The sequence below is a fragment of the Thermobia domestica genome, chromosome 12, assembly GCF_964235325.1.
Source record: "Thermobia domestica chromosome 12, izTheDome1.hap1.1, whole genome shotgun sequence".
Lineage (NCBI taxonomy): Eukaryota > Metazoa > Arthropoda > Insecta > Zygentoma > Lepismatidae > Thermobia > Thermobia domestica.
Window position 1 is genome coordinate 102,775,370 of NC_137465.1, and position 26,213 is coordinate 102,801,582.

Consider the following 26,213-nt stretch of genomic DNA (forward strand, 5'->3'; position numbering starts at 1 on the left):
TATCAATATATATTGGTTTGTTAAGACAATAAAATGAGGATATGTTGGCAAGTATTTTAATAACAAACTATGAAGAAATTTCGAGCAAAATAATAAAAAAAAAGTATTGAAAAAGATTTTGCAATATTTACGTCCTTCTCCTGTTTATTCAAACATAACAATTTTCCTTTCGTTATGACCTCAATTATTATAAAAAGTACATACTGAATACTGTCTTGTAAACTATCTTCTAATATAAATAAAATAAAGACTTTGTGTGTTTGTCTGTCTGTCTGTCTGTCTGTTTGCGGCCTGGGGACCAGACGAGTGGACCGAGAGTTACCAAATTTTGGTCAGGGGTGCCTTGGCCCAGACCCCAGATCAAGACGAAGCGTTTTTTTCTTCAAATTTCGAAACAATGGGGACTCAGGGGAGCGTTTACCGGAACCGGCTTGGGAACCAGACAAATGGACCGAGAGTTACCAAATTTTAGTCACGAATACCTTGGTCCAGGCTCCAGACCAGAGTTAAACGTTTTTGTCGAAATTCGAACCAGGGGGGTCTCAGGGGGGCGTTTACCGGGACATGTTAAAGTAGTAGAAAATGACCGATATTTATTTATTTATTTATTTAACAATCACCAGATACAGCGCAAAGGCCATTTTACATTGAATATCCAACAACATTAACAATGGAAAGGATTTGGGAAGGTATTGGTCAGGGCCTGTTTAGTAGGTGCCATCCCGTTATTTGCCTGGTAGGACTGAGGGAAACCCTGGAAAACCTCAGTCAGGATGGTAGGCAGCGGGATTCGAAGCCACGACCTCCCGAATGCGAAGCCAACGCTCTACCACTTGAGTTATTAGTGTCGAATTCATGTTTTCGCGGTCGCTTAAATCAATGGTGAAACTCCAGTCGCATTAACTTCCAAATTCACGCTATCGGCTCCGGGCCGGGGGTCACCGGAGGGGGGTGAGATACCAAGACATATAAAAGTAATCCAAAATGACCGATATTAGTGTCAAATCCATAGTTTTCGCGGTCTCTGAAATCAATGGTGACGCTTCCATTAGCGATGACTTGCAAGTATGCGGGCCGGAAGTCAGCGTGGGGTGGGATACCGAGACATGTAAAATATAGCCCAAAATGACCGATATTAGTATCAAATCCATAGTTTTCGCGGTCGCTGAGATCAATGGTGATACTCCCACAGGCGTTGACTTCCAAATACAGCCCCTGTGTAAGCATGTGTATATTCAACTAGTTTTACAATATATGCGTTCCTTTCTCTGTTGAATCAAATGCTAACAGAACTTACTTTTAACAATTTTTTGTTTTCATTATTCCGTCAACTACTGTCGGTTCTAAATGACAGGTTAAAGGAGCAATAGAAAATTGTTCTTGAAATAACATGTTTGATACTGCAAGGATGCGATGACGGAAAGTTATGATTAAAAATCTCCACGCTGTTACACAACGGCACTTATGCTTTCGAAAGCTTGAAATCTCCCTGACTAGTAGCAGGAATTCTGATAATTCCATAACTTTTCTTGAAATTTCAAATTCCCTGACTCTTCAAGAATACCTCGCTTACCTCGCCACCATATTGCAAGTAATACAAATCTCCTCATAAGAAAGAGTAAGCAAAAGCTTCCTGTGGTTTTCTTTTTAATTTTTAACGCTGATCCTTCTATTTGTCATTTCATTTTGTTTTATCCTTCCTTAATGTTTTCATTTCTGGTCTCGAAGGGAGGGGGTCCGGACCCCCCGGACCCCCCTTTGGCTACGTGCCTGGCTGACACTGTATTTGCCGATTTCATAGAGTTATTGCTGACGTCATTGGAAAGGAATGTGCTGACGTTTGAATTCATGATTTCATCACAGTTGCTGACGTCATTCTGACCAACCAAATTCATAGATCGCATTCAGCATACAGCTACGTCTGACGTCGAATGTGCTGACGTTTGAATTCATGATTTCATCACAATTGCTGACGAAACCAAATTCACTGATCCGGCTGTGTACTAAATGCAAATGTGTGACTTCGACCCAAGAATCCTTTGTAACATAAAGATACAGATCCAGTATTTAAGAAACGTAATAGTTCTTCTTGTTTTCATGCTTCCATGGGTAAATATCTTGCTGGCAAAATTATATTATCAGTTTCAAGATTCACTACGATTCGTAATCCAAACTTTGTAGGGATTTTTGGCTAGCTAAGAATCTATTGGTAAATGATTTCATCATATCACGTGTGTTTAGAAACTGCAGACAAGTAGCCATGATGACGTTATCATGAATACTAACTCGAACGATACTTATATATGATGCAAAACTGATGACGTTGCATTATCATGTTCTGACGTGTACTATTGCATCGTGAAAAAAACAGTGTTACCAGATGTTTTTGTTCTAAACAGTTCCGGTACTTTACTAATGAGTGCATAAACTTAAAAAATGTCAAACCAAAATTTTCCAAACAAGTTTCAAACAAAAAGTTTACAAAAATTTCGAAAAAAAACTGAAAAAATTTTGAAAAAAATTTGAATCGAAAAAAAATTTGGAAACGAAAAATTTCAAACAAAAAAACTAAAACGAAAAAAATTCAAACAAAATTTTGAAAAAAAATTGAAAAAATTTGGAAACGAAAAATTTCAAAAAAACAAACGAAAAAAATTCAAACAAAATTTTGAAACGAAAAAACTTTTCAAACAAAATTTTAAAAAAAATTCAAACAAAAAATTTTAAACAAAAAATTTGGAAACAAAATATTTCAAAAAAATTTCGAACAAAAATTTGAAACGAAAAAATTTTTAAAAATTTCAAAAAAAAATTAAAAAATTTTCGAACAAAATTTTGAAGCGAAAAAAAATTAAATAAAAATTTCAAACAAAAAATTTTGAAACGAAAAAAAATTTCATAAAAAATACAAACTAAAAATGTTACGTTTCACGGTTAACCGTCAAACATTATCCGGTTTTTAACTATTCGATTAACAAATAAACGGTTTTGATCATATTTATCAGTGAGTACAAAATGTTGAACAAAACCATGATTTTTAAATGTTAAACAAAACAAAACTGAATGCAGCAAAAATTTAAAAATCATCAGCCAATCAAATTGCACGAAAGATAATGATCAACCAATCAGATTGCATGAAAGATAGTGATCAACCAATCAAATTGCATCAACAATAACTTTGCCAGTGTCAGATTACATCACCTTGTGATTAAATTTCAAAGTGATGTAGCATGTATTGCCTTTCGTCTATGAGTCATAAAATTCAATAAGGTTACCTATCAGATTTCGGAAAATTCAAGGTTAATTCAACCACCACCAATGATCTTAGACTATGAGCTTAACTAAAGTTCAAAGTATTGTTTCAAATTTTGCACCTCATACTAAAATTTTGTTTATCACAATTCCCAAATTTAAAGAATACCTCTCTCGATATACCTAAGTCTTAGAATTAATCATATAATTACATGTTGTAGTTAGGTCTCAATTAGGTCAATTGTTTATCTTAGCAGAACTAACTGTTGTCTAGAAATGTGTTATTTGATAACTTCCACGAATTTTGAAAAGGAAATGAATCCCTGTACACTACCTCATCAAGGTCAATCACATGATACATCATGTTGCTTACGTTTATATTTGGCAGGAATAAACAAAATTAATGACGTAATTTCATTTTGACAATTCTCAAATTATCCTACAAAGGTTCAATGTACCAATGTACTAGACTCCTAATCTCATTATAGGCCAATAACAGATCACGTGATCATACTAATATTTGACAATGATTTACCCAAAGAATGAGATACCACCCAATTCTAAGAACAATTATTAATTTGACAATAAGAAGTGTACCCCTCCCAAAATTTAAGATTGGTACATAAATACACCTGTGTATTATGATAAAAGTAATAAATCCTGTACTCATTCAATGATAAAGCCGTATCGAAAAAGATAAAATAGGTCAATAACCCTTAAAATTTGAATAGTTAGCCATAAGAGGGACACCAACTTGTTATTTGATAATTCCCAAATTTAAAGAATGGTTCTGTGTACCCCAACAAAATTTAAAAGGGAACATAAAAGTATAAAGGTAATAAACCTCTGTACACATTCATCCTTATCAAAGGGAATAATCACTTCCGAAATTTACATTTTGGACAATTTTTTACCCATGAAATGAAACGAAATTTATAAGAACCTATATTATTATACCAAATTGGGCAATTACCTAACTTTGAGGGTGAGCCAATGTACGTCTGCCAAATTTTAAGATGGAAGCATTGATGAACCTATATCTTAAGAAATAAAATAGACCCTGAACACATTCATATATTCATATATTCATATAAGATAATAAAATCGCATCAAAGGGGTCAATAACCTCCAAAATTTGAATTTTTAACATTTTTATCCATAAAAGGAAACAAAATGGACCACCTAAATTTATACTAATACATATTAGGGTACTATAGTACTATATTGAATATTTAAATTTGGCAATTTCCAAAATTTAAGGTAGAGGCCAATGTACTACTTCCAATTTTTCAACGAAAGCACCAATGTTTCTATATCTTAAGAAATAAAATAGGCCCCTATACATGCCCATATAATCATATAAGGTAATAAGACCTCATCAAATGAAATAAAACGGGTCAATAACCTCCGAAATTTGATTTTTTGGCAGTTCTTTACCAGCGAAAGGGAACTAGGTGGACCTCCCAAATTTATCCGGATACATGTTGAGGCTCTATACTATGATACCGAATACTTAAATTGGAAAATTTCCAAATTTGAAGGAGTGGGCCAAGGTACCCCTCCCAAAAATTTAAAGGGTGCATCAATGTACCTATGTTTTATAATAGGGAATGGACCCCTATACTTGACCATATAACCATATAAGGTAATAGGACCTCATCAAAGGGGATAAATTGGGCCAAAAACCAAACACATGGTTGTACTAAAATTTGACAATTTTGTACCCCTAAAGGGAACGAGGTGGACCACCCAAATTTATAGTGATCTATATTTGGGTTCAATACTATAATACCAAATGTTTAAATTGGACAATTTCCAAAATTAAAGGGGTGGGCCAAGGTACCCCTCCCGGGGTGCATCAATATACCCATGTCTTATGATAGGAAATGGACCATTATACATGACCATATAACCATATAAGGTAATAAGACCTCATCAAAGGGGAAAAATTTGGGCCAAAAACCGAACACGTGGTTATATTAAAATTTGGCAAATTTGTACCCCTTAAAAGGAACGAGGTGGACCACCTAAATTTATCATGAAATACATTAGGGTCCTATACTATGATACCGAATGTTTAAATTGAGCAATTTCCAAAATTGAAGGGGTGGGCCAATGTGCCCTTCCCAAAAATTTAAAGGGGTGCACAAACGTACCTATGTCTTATGACAGGTAATGGACTCCTATACACGACCATATAACCATATAAGGTAATAGGACATCATCCAAGGAGATAAATTAGGTCAAAAACCAAACACGTGGTACAACGTATTGCTTTCGTTTATATTTTGGCAATTTTGTACCCCTAAAATGGAACGAGGTGGACCACCCAAATTTATCATAATACATATTAGGGTCCAGTACTATAATACCAAATGTTTAAATTGGTCAATTTCCAAAATTTAAGGGGTGGGCCAAGGTACCCCTCCCAAATCTTTCAAGGGGTGCATTAATATACCCATGTCTTATGAAAGGGAATAGACCCCTGTATACGCCCATATAACCATATATGGTAATAACAGCTCATCAAAGGCGATAAATTAGGTTAAAAACCCCCGAAATGTGAATTTTTGGCATTTTTTTACCCATGAAAGGGAACGACATAGACCCCCAATACTGATAGAGGTACATACTATGGTCCTAGGCTACCACACCAAATTTTTAGATTTGGCAATTTCCAAATTTTAAGGGTGGTGGTCCTATGTACCCCTGCTAAAATTTAGGGGATGGGCCATGGTACGCCTGTCAAAATTTAGAGGGGGTGGTTCTAAGTACTCCTAGATCATTGACCCCGGGCCAAGGTCATTGACCTTTGACCTATGCCGTCACAAAAATTTTTGCTGACTCGACGCAAGAAACGGGGACCCCTACTACTACGGCGGTAGAGACGTGTTACTCGATCACAATTTTTGTAACGAATGGAAAGACGAAACAATAAAAGACGCAAAGCGGCTCTTACCAAAGGACGGAACATCTAATAATGTGGCGGCATTTAAAAGTATACTTTATTCATTGAGTAATAAGGTTGCTTTCATTCTGTTTGTTTACATTCTCAAAAACACCGAACGCGGCGAAGGCGGCTTATGTCAAAGTCCGAACCAATACAACGGCGATATCATTTAACAACATACTTTAGGCAAAGTTGTAATAAGGTCTATTTTACATTTTATTAGTCCATTTGACAGCGTTTACAAAGGATATTGGGTTGGATACCTATTGGAATCCTTTTTATTATTATGTGTGTACGTACTGATTAGATCCGCGAATATAGGAATTGGGTCGCATTTTTTTAATCCGCAAATAGTGAAAACGCGAATGAAGGAAGCGCAAATAAGGAGCTTTTGCTGTAATTCCTTAAACCGCTTGGGATAGGCCCTATAGTTTCTAAGCCAGGATGTTTTGAAACGTGATATTTCGAATTTTCGGTAGTTCATCAAATCACGCACATGGGCGATTTAACATATTTTTGGGGAGTAATTTTATGGCTCATTAGCGTTTCGACGCGTCTCTGGCGCTGGTGTTATAAGTTTCAAAACGGAAGTGGGGCTACAGTGGATTGTAGCTGCGAAGCCGTCAAATTTTGCCGAGAAATCACTAGTTGCCCATCGCTGGTCCACTGACGCTTTTGGCGTGGGATAGCTTGAGTCTCAGTTTGTTAATATTAAAAGTTTTCCTTTTCTACATTGCACAATAACAAAACTTACATACAAAATAACGTAATAAACAGAAATTATGTTTTAAAAAAGTACATTTGAGTACGCGGGCCACACATCACGTCTTCGCGGACCAATAGATTTTGATTTTCCCAATATCAAGTAGGCTGGATAAAATGTTGAACTCGACAATCCTCAATGCATATTAATGGCTTGTGAAAGAATATAATTGTAAAGAAATAAGCAAAGAGATACATTTTAACTGCAGTTTCACATAACAACTTAGCCTCGATGCTCAAGCAGGGCGTTAAACTTCCTCATATCTAAATGCCGCAACAACATCCATTAATACTACAACTATCATTCATTTTCAACAATTTACTTTGAAAATTTAGATTTGAATGCTCTTGACTATTGTTTTTGCTTAATACTTTCTGTTTTATTATGACCGAAACAAGAGTTTTACAATATTGGAACCGTAAAAGTGTGCAATTTGCTGAAGACATTTTACACCAAGTTTTCCCCCCTTATTTAACAACGATATCTTAGAGTAGTGGGATAAGCGTTTGCTTCATATCCCGACGGTAGTGGGTTCGATTTCCGTTGGGTAATGAAAGGAAACTTTTATCATTTGTAATATTGATACACCCACTGTAAGATAACATGGAAAATATTCAATTTGTCTCAGTCTTAGTGTTGAGACAACTTTCTTCAATGCACTCGCAATAGAAAAGTGAACTACGAAAGATGACGTCAGCCATATCAACCTTGATTCGTATTGTCTATAAGTGTAACGTGTGTAGCTAACAACTGATGAATGCGTAAGGCATATCGTTAGTATGAGTCAAACATATGAATGATCAAACACAAAGGTTTCCCAGTAATTGCTTATAAGTTCTACTACGAGCACTTCTGCTTGTACTACTGCTAGAAATATTAATGTTTAAAGGAATGCACCATTTCAGATACATTCCATATCAACAAAATGACTTGAAATTTAATCAAAAACTTCATAAAATATAAAATATGTATCCAAGTCTTGACTCTCCAATAATAATAATAATAATAATAATAATAATAATAATAATAATAATAATAATAATAATAATAATAATAATAATAATAATAATAATAATAAATGAAATAACAGAATTTCAATACCAATTACGTAAACAATATCTCCCATTAAAGAAAAATAATTGTCACGAAGGGATTCGAACCTGGGTCTCTGTCATACGAGGTTTATGCTTTACAACTGCTAACAATTCCTCATACAAAAATAAGAAAATAAGCTAGTAGTTATGGAAGATAAAAATATAACTTTCTGTTTCTACACGTCTTCATACAATTCAAAGAATGCGAAAATAATGTCTGTCATCTTTTCTTCTTTGAGAGTTAGAAGTTAAGGTGAGGAAGAATAGTAGTAATGCAAATCGGGACCAGTCAGGGGATCCTTATCATCTTGGAAACAATTGGTGTGAACTGACATTCTTGCACTGTCATGCCACACGCATTTGTATACGCACAGAAGACGACGTAGAGCCTGTTTCTTGTAACATGTATGCCGGGACATTTTGAAATGGATACTTTCATTTGATGGCACCCTATAAATAATGTATATATGGTGAAATATGTACAGAATGAATAGCAGTTGACACCCAAAACCATCAGCAAGATGGTTGATGGTATTAATACACCTATTCCGAATGATCGTCGATGTACAGTGCAGGACATTGCTTCTACATGAAATGGTAATGTTGCTAGCCCGACTGGTTGCATCAGAAATCAGTATTGAATAGCATACATACGAGTAATTTGGATTTCGAGAATGCTAATGAACGAACACACGCAGACAAGTTTTCAAGATTATTCACTGTTGGTCGATCCGGAGAACTGATGGATGCTCTTTCACAATCTAATTCTATTGCTGATGAAGTCTGGGTATGTCATTTTACCCCAGAAAGCAAAAGAATATCAATTGTATATATACCTTCATCAGGAAAAATCTTTAGAATAGAAATCTTTTACCATATTTTGATTTCCTAAGAAAACTAACTATAAACGCTACCTATCAACCGAGTTTACTTAAGTAAGCAGTTGGAAAATGAACATGTGTATACCGGTGCTCATAATGATTACAACAACCCAAAAGTTGGCTGTTCTTCCCCGCGTGTCTTACAATCTAGATCTCTCTTCATCTGACGTCCATGTTCAACTTTAATAGTTTTAAGGAGAAAGAGAGATAAATTTATTTTATAATGAGGAACTTACCAATGTTGTTCCTAAATAAGTAAATTCGCAACGATATTTAAATAAGAGAAATATAGACAAGATGACTAATGCATTCAAAAGAGGGTAGATTACATTTCAAAATGATAGTAAATAAATTACTTTCTATAATTTTTAGATTTTGATTAAACAATAAATTTTAATTTATATTTGAAGGCTTCTTGTATATGAATAACAGTAAAAAAAAAAAAATTATATTTTAAGTAAACGCTAGAAAAGATAGTAATAGTTATATGTTTTAAGGTACAGATTTATATTTTCATACTAATATATCTTGAATAACTAACTGTTACCTAAATTGTATTTCAGGTAAAATAACTATTAATATTGCGCAAACATAGGATAGTGTTTTGAAAGAAACCTCGTTATAGCGACAAAAACTGTGTTGTGTTGAATATTCAGATGATTAGAAAGACTTGTGTATTGACTGCGTTTGAATGTATTCAAAAAGTCGTATTACAAGATGCATAAATAACATAGAGATCAACATATGTAAGAAGCGATCAATAAGATTTTATGGGAGACAAATACATGCAAGTTTCAATTTTGTGAATGTGCCTTTAAGTAAAACTTATAATGAATTCAACTGCTTCCTATTTGAACAATATTACGGAAGAAGAAGCTAAATCATGGGTCAGAAGAGCCAAAATAGTTGGTCCTACAGCTTTCCGTGGAGTTTTCGATATACACAATATGGGAAGAATAGAAGTAAGTAAATCTAAAATTCATTCATTCATTTTCTTTCTCATTCCTTTTTCGAACATAAAGAGAGCAGTTCGTAGACTTTTTAAGGTTAAAATGATAAATTAACTCACATTAAAGCAAAATATTAGTACACACCAGTAGTTTTGTATCTAATACTATTTTACGTACCTTGATATTAGATAGTTCAAAACTATTATCATTGTTTAGTTATGTGTTCTTAATAATCTGAAAAGTAATTTCCAAATAAAGTTTATTTGCATGGTGTTTTTGTTATTTCTATTCGATATTTCAAGTTTTATTAACACATCAAAAATAAGTAAATACTGAAAAAATTATAGTTACTTTGATACATCTCATTTAAATATTCGAACAGTAGTAAGGCATATTTGGTGCTTTCCTTTTAAACTATCAAGAAATTACCTGCTTCGATGGGTTAAAAGATAAAATAGTAATAAGTTCCGTTAGTCAGTCACTTTTTACTATTGCGAAAGCGCTCTTTGAGGTTCGTCATTTTCGATGATTTTTGTTATCCCTCTCCCCTCCCCATGTTGCGGGGCACGGCATCGGAAGTATCATTGTTTATCTTAGCGACCCCAAAAACTATGAATTTGACACTGATATTGGTCATTTTGAACACACACACACACACACACACACACACACACACACACACACACATATATATATATATATATATATATATATATATATATATATATATATATATATATATATATACCCTCCCCCAAGTTGCGGAGCTGAATTTGAATTTAAACGGCATCAGAATTGTCACTGTTCCTCTCAGTGACCCCAAGAGCTATAGATTTGACACTAATATCGGTCATTTTCGATTATTTTCAAATGTCTCTCCCCCTCCCTTAACTTACACCGTCGAAGTGATATGACAAAAAACATGTCAGATTTGAACTTCATCTAGGTTGAAAATTTGATCCAGATCGGTCCGGTGTTTTAAGAGTTATTAAGTTTTATTTATTTTTATATATCCCCTCCCCCCTCTCCTAAGTTCTACCGTCAAAAGGAAATGATAAAAAATATCTCAGGCCCGAACTTCAACTATGTTAAAAATTTCATCGAGATTGATCGTTTGGTTCAAGGGTTATGAAGTTATTTTTTTTAATTCCTTCTCCTCCTCCCCTAAGTTTTATCGTCAAAATGAATAGATAGATGAAATCTCAGGATCGAACCTCATCCGTGTTGAAAATGTCATCGAGATTGATTGTTTGGTTCAATAGTTATTAAGTTTTATTTTTAAACTCCTTCTCCCCCTCCCCTAAGTTTTATCGTCAAAGTGAATAGATAAATAAAATCCCAGGCCCGGACCTCAACTAGTTAAAAAATTCATCGAGATTGTTCGTTTCGTTCAAGAGTTATTAAGTTTTATTTTTAAACTCCTCCCCCTCCCCTAAGTTTTATCGTCAAAGTGAATACATAGATAAAATCCCACAATCGAACCTCATCTATGTTGAAAATGTCATCGAGATTTGATTGTTTGGTTCAAGAGTTATTAAGTTTTATTTTTTAACTCCTACTTCCCCTCTCCTAAGTTTTATCGTCAAAGTGAATAGATAAATAAAATCCCAGGGCCGAACCTTATCTATGTTGAAAAGTTGATCGAGATCGGTCGGGTGGTTGAAGAGTGATGAAATCACAAACAGTCACTTTCATTTTTTTATTTTTACATATATCCCCTCCTCTCTCTCCCCTACGTTGCACCGTCAAAGTTAACTAAAAAAATATTCTAGGCCCGAATGTCATCTATGTTAAAATTTGATCGATATCGGTTGGGTGATTCAAGAGTTAAGTTTTATTTATTTTTATATATTAATCTCCCCTTGGTTCTACCGTCAAAGTGAAAATATATAAAAAAAAATTCCAGGTCCGAACCTCAACTATGTTTGAAAATTTGATCGCGATCGGTCGAGTGGTTCGAGAGTTATTAAGTTTTATTTATTTTTGTATATCTCTCCCCTCCCTTCTCCCTTCCTTAAGTTTACCGTCAAAGTGATATGATAAAAACCACCCCAGGTCCGAACCTGATCTATGTTGATGATTTGATTTAAGATCGGTCGGGTGCCTTAAGCGTGATAAAGTCACAAAGACAGTCACTTTTATTTTTATTATCTATCTATCTATCTAGGGATGCGCACGAGACAAGATTTGTGGTTGTCTCGTCTCGAAAATGTGCTGCAAAAGTGATGTCTCGACTCGAAAAATGTATATTTATCTATTGGAAGAGCCGTATCTCGACTCGAATTTTGTCAGGAAGATCCTGTCTCGACTCGTCTCGTGCGCATCCCTATATTTATTTATCCATCCATCTATCTATCTATCTATCTATCTATCTATCTATCTATCTATCTATCTATCTATCTATCTATCTATCTATCTATCTATCTATCTATCTATCTATCTATTTATTTATTTATTTATTTATATAGATAGATAGATAGATAGATAGATAGATAGATAGATAGATAGATAGATAGATAGATAGATAGATAGATAGATAGATAGATAGATAGATAGATAGATAGATAGATAGTTAGATAGATAGATAGATATAGATATTTATATATGTCCCCCTCCCGCTCCCCTACATTGTTGTGCCGTTAAAGTAAAATGATTCAGACATCCCAGTTGCGAACCTTGTCTATGTTGAAAGTTTGATCGAGATCGGTCGGGTGATTCAAGAGTTATTAAGTTTTATTCGTTTTCAAATATTTTCCCTCCTCTGCTCCCCCATCCCTAAGATCTACCGTCAAACTGAAATAATAGAAACTTCCCACGTTCGAATTTCATCTATGTTGAAAATTTGATTAAGATCGATCGAGTAGTTCAAGAGTTATTAAGTCACGAACATGGTTACTTTTATTTTTATATTTATTGATTTTTGTATATCTCCCCTCCTCTCCCTCCCCTACATTGTTCCGTCAAAGTGAAATGGTAAAATCCACCCCACGCACAAACCTCATCTATGTTGAAAATTTGATCGGGATTGGTCATATGGTTCAAGAGTTATTAAGTTTTATTTATTTTTTTATAATTCCCCTCCTCCCCCTCTCCTAAGTTCTACCGTTATAGTAAATAGCTATAAACACTCCAAGTCAGAACTGCATCTACGTTAAAAATTTGATCGAGATTGGTCGGGTGGTTCAAGAAATTAAGAGCCAAAAACATAGTCACTTTCAATTTTATAATATAGATTTGATCACAGGGAAAATTTCTGTAATTTAATCAATTACATTAGAAAAATATGCTGCTAATTATCCGCTTAATAATAAACTCTCATTGCACGTGAATAGATATAGAAAGTACGCAATATTCAGTTAATAAATAACGTTATGTTAAAAAAAAAATTCAATTTCATTTATTTCCTGAAAAAAAAAAAACTTGAGTAAATATCATGATATCAAAACACGGACAGCTGTAGTAAAATTTGTTTCCTTTGGTGAGTCTTCGTTTCTATCTACCAAACAAAGATTTTGACTTTTTTTATAATGGTACAGATGAAATAGTATATAAAACATTAAAAACTAGTCGAAAGTGTCAATTTGTGGAATATGAGTAAACTTATGTCAAGTAGTCCAATGCATGTTGCTCGACAATTAAAAAGAAAACTAATTCTTACTTCAATAGAATCATTAGTTTTTGTCATGACCGCAGGTTTCGAGTACCAATATGTGTTTTCGAAGATGCGCCACCTTGTGGTGTTGGAAAATGCTACCAAATCTAGAGTTTTTCAGGCCCTAATTATCCTATCGATGTAGAATGAAAACCGAAATGCTCAGCAAATTGTAAACTACTGGACTATGTATTAGTTGTTGTCATCCAAGAAATATGAATCGGTAAAATTGTTGTTTGAAACAGTCAGTTATAGACGAAAAGGTCCCATATGTTGCAGACAATTTCTGTAAGAAATCAAATGATTAGGAGGTTCAGCTTTCCTGAATATCTGACAGTTTCAGCAATTTGATGTGTCCCTTTGTTTTGTTGGGTTTTTAATATATAACTTCAGAAACTTCAGAAACATAAGATAGATAGAAGGCCTTGGTAAACATATAATTCCTTCCCATGACAGCTCTATACTAAAATATTCTCAAAAATAGGAGTTTCAGCTTTCATTGTAAGTACCTTTATTCTGAAAACATAATGTTATACCGTACAAATAAGCATATGCAGAATAACGGATGAATGATAGTAGACTATATATATATATATATATATATATATATATATATATATAAGGCAGCGTTTCCCAACCTTTTTCAACTTGCGGCACACTACAGGTGTAACTTGAATTCTTGCGGCACACTCATATAGATATTATTATTATTATTATTATTATTATTATTATTATTATTATTATTATTATTAGTAGTAGTAGTAGTAGTAGTAGTAGTAGTAAATGTAAATATAAAATACCGTGGTAATTTTTTTCTGTGATTACTGATATCCCTTTCACAGAGAAGAAAGCTCGATCACTTTTTTCCCCCATGGCAAATCATTATGCTTATTTTTCATTCTAATTTAAAAATAGAAAACAATTACAATGAAGTATAGCACTCAGGTTTTTAAAAATACGCTTTCTTTTTCGAAAACTGTATCCAAACTTTCATTAAGAAGGAAGATCATTAAAGAACAAAGAAACAAATCTCTTGTACTTTTAAAACACAAATGTAGGTCATTTATATCCATGTTTGCTTTGTCGAAAGGATTGAATGATATTTTAAAATTTCAAGTTACGAAATAATCTGCAACAATAAAGAAGCAATAATGGTGATAGCAATGATAACAAATACTTTTCTAACATTAAAAATGTACAGAATATTAACAGAGTATGAAACTTAAAATTGTAGATTCATAGTACTGTAGAGGTTCATAGTAATGTAAAACACAGATATACATTTTCCCTCATAAATATAATGTAAGACTCAATGTCTTGCAATTTGATCGAAATATAATTAATAATTTTGTTTCGATTTCCTCGCGGCACACCAGCGGCCCATTTGCGGCACACGGTTGGGAAACGCTGATATAAGGTGTTTCAAAACAACACCGACAACGTTTGAGAAGTGATTCCTGATTCCTGACACTAAGGTAAAGCAAACAATAGGGGCCTATAGACCAACCTGGGTGCACAAATTCTTCCTTTCGGAGTTATAGCCTACCGAAAACATGAAAAAATAAACTTTAAAGGTCCATAGCTCCACAACTATAAAATCTACCGTAGTCAGGTCAAGACTTCATTTAGGAACTAGTATGTGCCCTATCCAAATATGGGTGTTCTACAATCATGAGGTACTTCCACAGCAAGAGGTAGTTGGTGGGTACTTCAGATTATATGCCCGTAGACAAACTGCCTCAATAAAAATTGTTACAGAAGTATCGCAGGATTCTGAAACATATAGGTCTATTTTTGGATAGGGCACATATTAGTTCCTAAGTGAAGTATTGACCCGACTAGGGTAGGTCCCATAGTTTTGGAGCTATAAGTTTTTAAAGTTCATTTTTTCATGTTTTCGGCAGCTATAACTCCGAAAGGAAACATTAGTGCACCCAGGTTGGTCTATACTTTTTGCCTTATCTTGGTGTCAGGAATCATCTCCCAAACGTCGGTGTTGTTTGGAAACACCTTATATATATATATATATATATATATATATATATATATATATATATATATATATATATATATATATATATGTGTGTGTGTGTGTGTGTGTGTGTGTTTGTATATATATATATATATATATATATATATATATATATATAGATAGATAGATAGATAGATAGATAGATAGATAGATAGATAGATAGATCAGAAATCAATTGACATTTTATACTTTATATATTCTTGTACGTTTTTTTCTTTCTCAATCATTTCAATGATTTGTTGAATAAAAGTCTGGAAAAATAATGGCCCTAGGGAATTGTGTAACAGGTTGAATAGCATTGCTTTTCATTCCTCTCAATCGTTTCCACCCTTGATTATCTACTTAATAGATCGTTTCAAGCAATTACGTAGACAAATTCCAATCACCGTGAACCAATACTCACGACAGCATTCCCAGAAGTGAGATTTTCCAGAATAAAAAATAAGCTTCACCTCAAGGAACCAAGGTTATAGATAAAACTGTTTAACCGGAACTCAAATTATTGTACTTTACCTCATCAATATCGAAGCAATACGGAGCTCAATGTAAGTGAGTGTTTCTTGTCTGGGTGGCTGGGAGCCGAATTTTGAACCTCTTAACCCTTTTAAATTCCGGGTTTTTAAAGGTAAATTATAGACTTTCAGTCAAGAGTATACAGCATCATCCCTATTTATCTTAGGATAATGGTTCATACCTCGTTTTTTCACAAAAGAGCAACTTTTCAAACGGTGTCATTCACATTTCCATATCATGTCCCTGAGGCGGGAAATTTTGAGAGAAATCGAGATTTTCTCTGAAAATATTTTGTTTTTTAAATGTTGAGCCCCCCTAAGGGGTGTACTAAATGTGTGTAAAAAATTTCAAGCTTCTATCTTGAATAGTAAGGGCGGAAAAATATTTATCAATGATCCCCACAATGCCCCAGTACCGCAAAAGTCCCTGATCTCAGGTTAAAATATTCCTGAAACATCCCTATTTATTCTAGGGTCATGTTTTGTAGTTCATTCTCTTCAGAATAGAACAGCCTTTCAAACGATATCACTCACATGTCTTCATCAGTGACGACGCCAGAAGGGGGCAAGGGGGCGAGCGCCCCCCTAGTAGCTACTTCTGCCACCTAGACTGCCCCCCCCCCAGACTCCTACAATCTTTAAACATTCTACATGTAGTATTTTATATCAGTATCATAACCAATCTCATCGTCAAATTGTAGTATATTTTCCATGCATTTACTATGTGGCAGATTAGTCCTCAAGCTTTCTTCTTTGAGCGTCTGGGTATGCACGCATTTTCTGGTTTCTAATTTAGCGCCTTTTGAGGTAAATTTTAGTTATACTTCTTTCTTATGATTTTTAATTATTGTGCCTAGCGAACAATCCTAGATTTGGTCGACTTGTTTTCTTCTCATTGGATCAACTTCGATTGGAAACAAAAGAGAGAGGTAAAACCAGTTACGTAACTTGTTTGTAATTATCCAGGTTTGAAGTTTTCAGTTCCACATTTTGTTTTATTTAAAGGTTCCATACTTCTTTTTTCTGAAACATTATTCTCGGCTTTCAATATTCAGAGGATGTGCTTATAACAGCTTAGTTTGCAACTACCAGGGCTTAATTTTTCGAAGGGGATATAAAGAGTTGTCTTTTCCCTTCCTGCAAATCATAATAAATTTATGGAATTAAATTGATTCCCAATAAAACGTATTGTCAGAGTGCTGATCTTTCGTTAGTAATTGGTTTATACTAGTGCTCTCTTACTTATTTTGTTTCAAAGTACTGACGTGACGTCTACCATATTGACTAGGAAGTGCTGAAAAATTCGAAGCCCAACCCAGAAGGAGTGCATATGGAATGGTGAAGTTTTACTTCTACACTTCCCCCAAGAGTCAATATACTACCTCGTACAGTGCTCCAGTTCTTGCAGAAAAGTTTAAAAATCTGAAGATTTCCTCGTACCACTGTTCGTAGCACTATCCCTATCAGATCTAAAATGGCGTCCTTTCAAGTGTTATTTAAGTTTGGGAAATAAGTACACGTAGAAAAATAATAGTTAGACGGAGCTAAATCTGTGGAATAAGAATGGTGATCTAGACATTGAAATCCTAGATTATGCAATGTCAGTTGTGTCCGCAGGGGCTTGATGGACAGGTGTATTCTCCTGAAGGAACAGAATTCCTTTCTTTTCATTTTCCGCGGCGTTGAACTTTGAATTTTTCTTTCAGTTTTGTAAGTAATGTACAAATTCTGGATTAAATATCTGACCGTTGCGGAGGTAGTCTGAGTATGACTCCATACTTATCCCAGAAGAATATTGCAAACAGTTTCTCAACCTATTTCTGTGTCTTGAACTTCTTGGGGCGAGGAAGAAATGAGTGCTACTACTCCATTGACTGTTGTTTCGTTTCAGGATCATAGTGGCACAACCATATTTCGTCCATGGTTACTATTCGTGAGCGAAATTGATCAGCATTACGGTCAAATTGGAAGAAGACTTCTCTTAATGCCGTCACTCTTTTATTCTCCTGACAGATTTTTTGGAAACCCACTATGCCGAGAACTTGCGCATACAGAAACCATTCTGAATTATGCTACCGACGAATTCCAAAGAAATGCTAAGAATCTCTGACACAAGGTTTGCTGAGAAGGTAAAAACTGAGAAAGTGGGGTGCAGCTAGACCTCAGACTATAATAAGTATATAGAGAGTTTACTATACACTTTAAAAACTATATAAATAATAGCTTAAATTATTTTTGTCACTTAAAAACTGGGGTGGCCTAGGCCCTTCGGCCCCGGGCTATATCCACCACTGGCTGAAATGCTGCAATTTTCAAGAATAATGTCACATATTGCATCCATGATTTCGGGAAGAGTCATTTCTTTTAATCGTCCTGGATGTAAAGCATAATTTGTTGAGAAATCGCCACGTTTATGCTAAATCACTTACTTCTTCACCACTATATATAACAGAGGAGAGTCCCGTGGTGTTTCACTGATTTCCTAATTAATTTACTTCGGTGACTTTCCTTTGTGGAACAAGAATGTTATAACAGTTAGGATCTGGATGTTCGTAAAATTTTGCTGTTCGGGCACACATAATCACTTCAGAGGCCTGAGAAACAATAAGAATTTCATTATTAATATGAAAATTTGTATTTGTACATACAGAGATATGTTTTTCTAAACTACGGTTTCATTTTTCTATCTAGTACCTACACTCCTTCTGGATTGGACTACGACATTTTCAGCAGCTCCTCGTAAATTCTCTCTCTCTCTCTCTCTCTCTATCTCTATCTATCTATCTATCTATCTATCTATCTATCTATCTATCTATCTATCTATATATATATATATATATATATATATATATATATATATATATATAGAGAGAGAGAGAGAGAGAGAGAGAGAGAGAGAGATGTAGCATATAGTACTAGACGAATGTGTTATTTGTAGCATATGCGAAAGTAATTCAATTAATGTTGACGCTGCAAAAGTTTCATTGAAAAATGTTTCATGTGCAGACGTTACTTATTTGTTAGTTATAATCAAGTTTAATTTATAATCATATTAGGTCTAATATGAAAACAGCAACGAAATACACAATGTAATGTAAAATAAGTCAAACGTAATAAATATGTAATTTTTGGTATGGCAAATAGCCGCCCCCGGAAAATGTATCTGCCCCTCCTTTGCCCCCCTAAGAACTTAAAGCTGGCGTCGTCACTGGTCTTCATCATGTACCTGAGGCGGGAAAGTCGCGAAAAAGGGGAATTTTTGGTTAAAATATCCGTTTTCTTTTTCTTTGCCCCCCTGGATCCTCTGTGTTAACCAAAAGGTATGAAAAAATCTGATAAGTAATACTCGGTGAACTGAATGTTTGTGCAAAATTTCAATCTTCTAGGTGCAAAATAAGCCCGTCAAAAGTAATATATCCCACAATACCCCAGATTCAAGTATGAGACAGAATCTCAGGTAAAAATTCCTGAGACATCCCTATTTATCCTAGGATCATGCTGCGTCCATTATTCTCTTCAGAATAGAACAACCTTTCAAATGGTGTCATTCTCATGTCTCCATCATGTATCTGAGGCGTGAAAATCGCGAAAAAAGGGATTTTTGACAAAAAAATCCTTTTCTTTACCCTTTTGCCCCTCTGGACCCTCAATGTGTCAACACAGAGATCTGAAAAATCCCACAAATACTACTCGATAGACTGGATGTTTGTGCAAAATTTCAATCTTCTAGGTGCCAAAGTAAGCCCGCCAAAAATTATAAAATTACGCCTATAATTTTGTTTTCAGGATCTCAGATAAAAAATTCCTGAGACATTCTATTTACCCTAGAATCATGGTTCGTCCATCATTCTCTTCAGAATAGAACTGCCTTTCAAACCATTCACATGTCTCCATCATGGATCTGAGGTGGGAAAATCGCGAAAAGGGGAAATTATTGGTTAAAATATCCCTTTACTTTAGTTTTTGCCCCTCTGGACCCCCTGTGTTAACGCAGAGATCTGAAGAAAAAAAAAACTGATAAATACTATTCGTTGAACTGAATGTTTGTGCAAAATTTCAATCTTCTAGGTCCGAAGTAAGCCCGCAATACCATTCACATGTTTTCACCATGTATCTCAGGCGTGAAAATCGCGAAAAAATGGAGTTTTTGGAACAAAAAACTTTTCTTCGCCCTTTAGACCCTTTCGACCACCCTGTGCTAACGTAGAGATCTAAGAAAATCTGATAGATACTATTCGGTAGACTGAATGTTTCTTCAAAATTTCATCTTTTAGGTGCAAAAGTAAGCCCGCCAAAAGATAATAAAAATACGTTTAACATTTTTTAAAGTTATGACGTCATCGCCTCGTTTGCCTTCACGCAGAAAGGCGTGAAACCATACGTAACATGTTCTACAATGGGTCAATCCATTTGAAGTGATCCAGGGGTGGTTGCTCGACCATTTCTGAAATGATGAAAACTACGCAGTTGTTTGCTTCATGTTTTAAGACTTTGAAACTGTGTTTTCAATGTTTACCTGAAGCGGTTTGCCAGTGGCGGCCATATTTGTTTCATGGCGCGCCTATTTTCAAGAGTGTAAGGATTAACGAAAACGTTCGTTACGAAAACAGTACTTGATCTAGAAGGATAAAACAAAAATAATTTGATTGGTAATAGATCGAAGTAAAAACTAGGCATATAAGTATTTACCTATGTTTCTCCTTTCTATTAGAAACTTACCATTAAAAGTAAACATTAATATCAGTGCAATTTCACGTTTTGTAATGTTTTGTAAGTAGGAAGGAGAGGTATACACAGTGTGACCTACAAATAAAGGTTCTCTCCCAAGAACCGGGGATCCGAAAACTGCACATATATTTACATAGAGGAGGGTCACGAAGGAATACTGGTGAAATATGCCGAGCCGACGGCAAAGGATAAATCCAATATGGCCGCCCAAAGATCATGCCACTCGACTTTTGCAAGCAACCTCTCATCCACTTCCCATGGGCAGATTGTCTTAATGTTTTGCAGATTGATATATGTATGAACACTCTACATCTATTGGTTTGAAATTTCGCGGACGTTGGCATATAGAGCCCAATATGGCGACAAAATGTCAATGTGCCAACGACTCGTGTCTGGAAAACGAGTTATACTACGGAAGTACAATATCACTAGAGTGTATGAAAAGCATTAAACGGTTCAAAATATCGCCATCTGAAAACCAATATGGCCGAATAAAATCCTGGACCAAACAGCGCGTACTACAAAAACGAAATTTGGTGTAAAGATCCATTATTACTACTAGGTGAGGAAAATAATACAAATGGATCACGATTTCTACATCGTGTATCCAATATAGCCGCGAAATACGCATATAAAATATACACTGTAAACAGTTCAGGTGGTTTCGCATGAAAATCACCTACAATTCACTGGAACAGATTTTGCAGGTGAAATGCCAGTAAGATAAAAATGTTGCCAGTGCCTGTGTTATCTGTTTGAAATGTTACACGCAAACATATACTGTTAATTTGGGAAGGTCTAGAACCCACTAGCCACAAACGTCCTAGAATAGGCGTCTTAAAATTTGCAAACCATATCATATATATAAAAAATAGCCCTTGCCAACACTGGCACCGTGGCTACACAGGTAACATCGTGGTTTACGATCCAAGGGTCCGATGTTCGAACCCGGCGCAAACGAAAAACATTTTTCGTTTCCCAAATGAACAGTATATGTTTACGTGTAACATTTCACAGATAACACAGGCACTGGCAACATTTTTAACTTACTGGCATTTCACCTGCAAAATCTGTTCCAGTGAATTGTAGGTGATTTTCATGCGAAACCACCTGAACTGTTTACAGTGTATATTTTATATGCGTATTTCGCGGCTATATTGGATACACGATGTAGAAATTGTGATTCATTTGTATTATTTTCCTAACCTAATAGTGGTAATGGACCTTTACACCAAATTTCGTTTTTGTAGTACGAGCTGTTTGGTTCGGGATTTTGTTCGGCCATGTTGGTTTTCAGATGGCGATATTTTGAACCGTTTAATGCTTTTCATACACTCTAGTGATACTGTACTTCCGTAGTACAATTCGTTTTCCAGACACGAGCCATTGACACATTGACATTTTGATCGGCCATATTGGGTTCAATACGTCAACGTCCGCGAAATTTCAAACCAATAGATGTATAGTGTACATACGTATATCAATCTGCAAAACATTAAGTCAATCTGCCCATGGGAAGTGGATGAGAGGTTGCTTGCAAAAGTCGATTGGCATGACCTTCGGGCGGCCATATTGGATGTATCCTTTGCTGTCGGCCCGGCATATTTCACCAGTATTCCTTCGTGGCCCTCCTTTATGTAAATATACTGTATGTGCAGTTGCCGGATCCCCGATTCTTGGGGGAGAACCTTTACTTGTTAGTTTGTGATATGAAGAGATAGTATGTCAGTAGTTTTACCAGAGAAATTATTGATTGTGATATACTTACCCTTATGTTTTTATGATTGTGTTAAAATCCCGATTTTGTCGAAAAACCCAAAGTTTGGGTTCAAATAACTCTGATGGGGCTAGTGATAAAAATCTCAAATTAGCACAGGATGTAGTGCTGTTGTATATGTTTATATAGGTACCAAATAAAAGACATTCTTGTGTATTTTACTACTACAAAAGTTACAGCCTCTCAAAAATGAAACATAGTCCTAAAGTGCTATGTAGGGGTTACTTGTCTTCAGAGCACTTTGATAGCTTCACACGTATCGAAGTACAGTTGCAATAAATTACACTTGAACACTTTCACGGCTAAACAACGTTGTGACAGGCTTGGGGTCATTTATAGTAGCAAGTATTGAAAATGAAATGAAATGAAATCTGAGTTTTACGTCAAACGGTTATGCCAGTTAGGCTGAAGGAGACGGTGAAGATGAGAAATGAATGAAATGGTGGAATGAAGAAAGTGGGAGGAAACGGGAGGACCCCGAGAAAACCCATGCACACGGTGTTTGTCCACCACAAAGTTCACTTGGCGGGGGCTGGGATCGAATCCGGGACCCCAAGCACCAGAGGCGAACCGCAAGTATTGATGAGTCACACATAGTGTAGCTATGCTGTATATGATCGGTCAGTCTGACAGTAGTGAGTTATCTGTTCACACCTGTAGCAAATGGGAGAAGCTTATGAAGGGGTTAATAGTGTCATGCGAATCTATATTTTTAAAATCCGAATGTTTATGTTGTAGGTACCATGTAAACAGGCAGGTAAACAAGTGCAAAATAACAGGCATTGTTGAACATGTTTAGTATTTCCAACGAAACTGATGAGTTGCCCGATACCACAGTTCTCAAGAGCAAAGTGGAGATTTTTGAATCATTTGAGGAGAAATTGGAAAACCTGAAACCGCATAATCTTGTGTCAAAATCCCAAGCTCAGTTTCTCAAGTGCAGAAAAATTAGGGATGCGCACGAGTCGAGTCAGGTCGAGATTCCTCGAACCACTCCATCACACTCCTGAGCTTGTGTCATGATGCATTATCTTGTCGAAAAATGTCACTACCGTTGGAAAACATGGTCGTCATGTACGGGTGTACGTAGTCTGCAAGCAGTGTGCGATACGCCTGTCTCGATTCATCTCGAGAAAATGTTCTCTCGACTCGAAAATATGAGACGTCCCGAAATTCGAGTCAAAATGTACGAGTTAAAATACACGCACTCATCAGCCAAAATATTATGATTACCTACCTAATTGTCAGTATGTCCACCTTTGGCACGGATAACAACGCCGACGAGTCTTCGCATGGACGCAATGATCCTTGGTAGGTCGCTTGAGAAAGTTGGCACCACATGTGCACACGCAGGTCACCTAACTCCCGTAAATTCCGGGGACGCGGGCGATGCGCTCTGACGTCACGTTGAATCACATCCCATATGTGTTCGATTGGGTTCAGATCCGGCGAGTTGGGAGGCCAGCCAATCACTTGGAACCAGCCCTTGTATTCCTCGAACCACTCCATCACACTCCTAAGCTTGTGACATGGTGCATTATCTTGTCGAAAAATGCAACTATCGTTGGAAAACATGGTCGTCATGTACGGGTGTACGTAGTCTGCAAGCAGTGTGCGATACACCTCTGCCGTCATGGTGCCTTGCTCGAGCTCCACTAGAGACATGGATGCTCACGTGAATGTTTCCCAGAGCATAATTAAGCCGCCGCCAGCTTGTTTCCGTCTCGCAGTACAAGTTTCAAGTAGCTGTTCCCTTGGAACATAACGGATTTGCACCCTCCCATCGTCGTGATGAAGAAGGTATCGAAATTCATCAGACAATGCAACGCTCTTCCAGTACACCAAGATCCAGCGACGATGGTCACGTGTTCATTTCAGTCGTAGTTGTCGATGTCGTGGTGTTAACATTCGCACATGAATGGGTCGTCGGCTGCGGAGGCCCATCGTTAGGAATGTTCGGTGCACTGTGTGTTCAAACACACTTGTACTTTGTCCAGCATTAAAGTTTAATGTTAGTTCCACTAGAGTTCGCTGCCTGTCCTGTTTTACCAGTCTGCCCAGCCTACGACGTCCGACATCTGTAATTAGGTGGGGGCGCCTAACCCATCGACGTTTGGACATCGTTTTCCCTTGATTTCGCCACTTGTTGAAGACACTCATCACAGCACTCCTCGAATACCTGACAAGTCCTGCAATTTGCGAAATTCTCGTGCCGAGTCTCCGGGTCATTACAACCTGCCCTCGGTCAAACTCAGATAGATCGCGCGCCTTTCCCATTCTACACATGTCCAGCACTCTCACTGATACTATATGCACCGTACGTTTGTCTGACTAGCAGGCATTCCTCGGCAGGTGACGCTTCTATCGCCTGGACGGGTTTATATCGATAGTAGGTAGGTGGTCATAGGCTGATCGGTGAATCATAAATAAATTTAAAATATAGGAAATGTTGAAGATTCTGATTAACTTGCAGGAAATTACACAAGTTATAACAAGAAGCAACTGACTTGGACAAGACAGCGGATAGTTGATGAAAAAATCTTTACTGCTCCAACTCGAGACTATATATCTGATATATCCCAGAGAATCCATCATTCTCGAAGCGAAACCTTTAAGTCAGGGTTGCCACACGAGACAATCGATTATGCCAAACACGGGCCTGAATTACGATAGATTTTTCTAAATTATGCCTGATTCTTTATTTATCTTTCCACACTATAGTTCCACAGATAGTTTTAAAGACCAGCCACCACTTATTTTTATTAAGTGGAGCTAACTGTATTCACGTACTTGTATTAAAGAACTAACATGACTCTTTCACGAACGATAATGAAACGAATTAGTAAATGGCACATTATATATATATATATATATATATATATATATATATATATATATATATATATATATATATATATATATATATATATATATATATATATATATATACACCTAGGTATATACATTCAATTTTAGTTTAAAGATATTTGAATGTGACTTAAATTTATATTTATACGTTTTTAGTTTATACCCGTATAAAATACCCAATTTATGATGGATCTACTGCATAAAGTAGGATAAAAAAAAAAGCTCATTGAAATTTGTACAGTCCGCAATAAAAGACCTGCAACAGGAGCATGTAAGTGTATTGTGAAACTACGCCTAACAGCGCAGGAAATCAACGTCTAAGTGGCACGAATCACGCCAGGAGAAACCTCGGCTTCCTCCCATGCACACTTATTTTGGAGCAAAAGACTTAGTAGTTTTACAATAAACCTACATGCTCATGTTGCAGTTTTATTTATTTATTTATTTATTTATTTATTTATTTATTTTTTGCTGCAGACTGTACCATCCTTCAAGTCGAACCAGGAACTGAAACATAAAGAGTGACATTTTCTTTTTAAAGATACTTTATCCAGCTGAGTATTGTGAAGATTTATGTTGTAGAAGGAATTGCATTCCGTTATACAAGCGCAATTCCACAACTTAATGTACATATTACCGTATGCGCGCTCGCATCGAATAGTGCAGGTAACAAAACTCTTGGAAAGAGAATATTCGGCGAATTGACTGAATTACTCCTTCCCTCGACTTAAATCCCATCGTGCACATTTGGGAT

At 35.8% G+C, this 26,213-nt stretch overlaps 1 protein-coding gene across 1 annotated transcript in view; it reads left to right on the forward strand.

Annotated features, from left to right (window-relative positions):
- The window catches only part of LOC145666561 (uncharacterized), a 107,905-nt gene that overhangs the window by 14,384 nt on the left and 67,308 nt on the right, over positions 1 to 26,213 (forward strand). The window contains exon 2 of the mRNA XM_081733903.1: positions 9,504 to 9,902. Coding sequence (XP_081590029.1) covers positions 9,771 to 9,902 — 132 coding nt within the window. The 5' untranslated portion in view covers positions 9,504 to 9,770. The remainder of the gene's footprint in view (positions 1 to 9,503; positions 9,903 to 26,213) is intronic.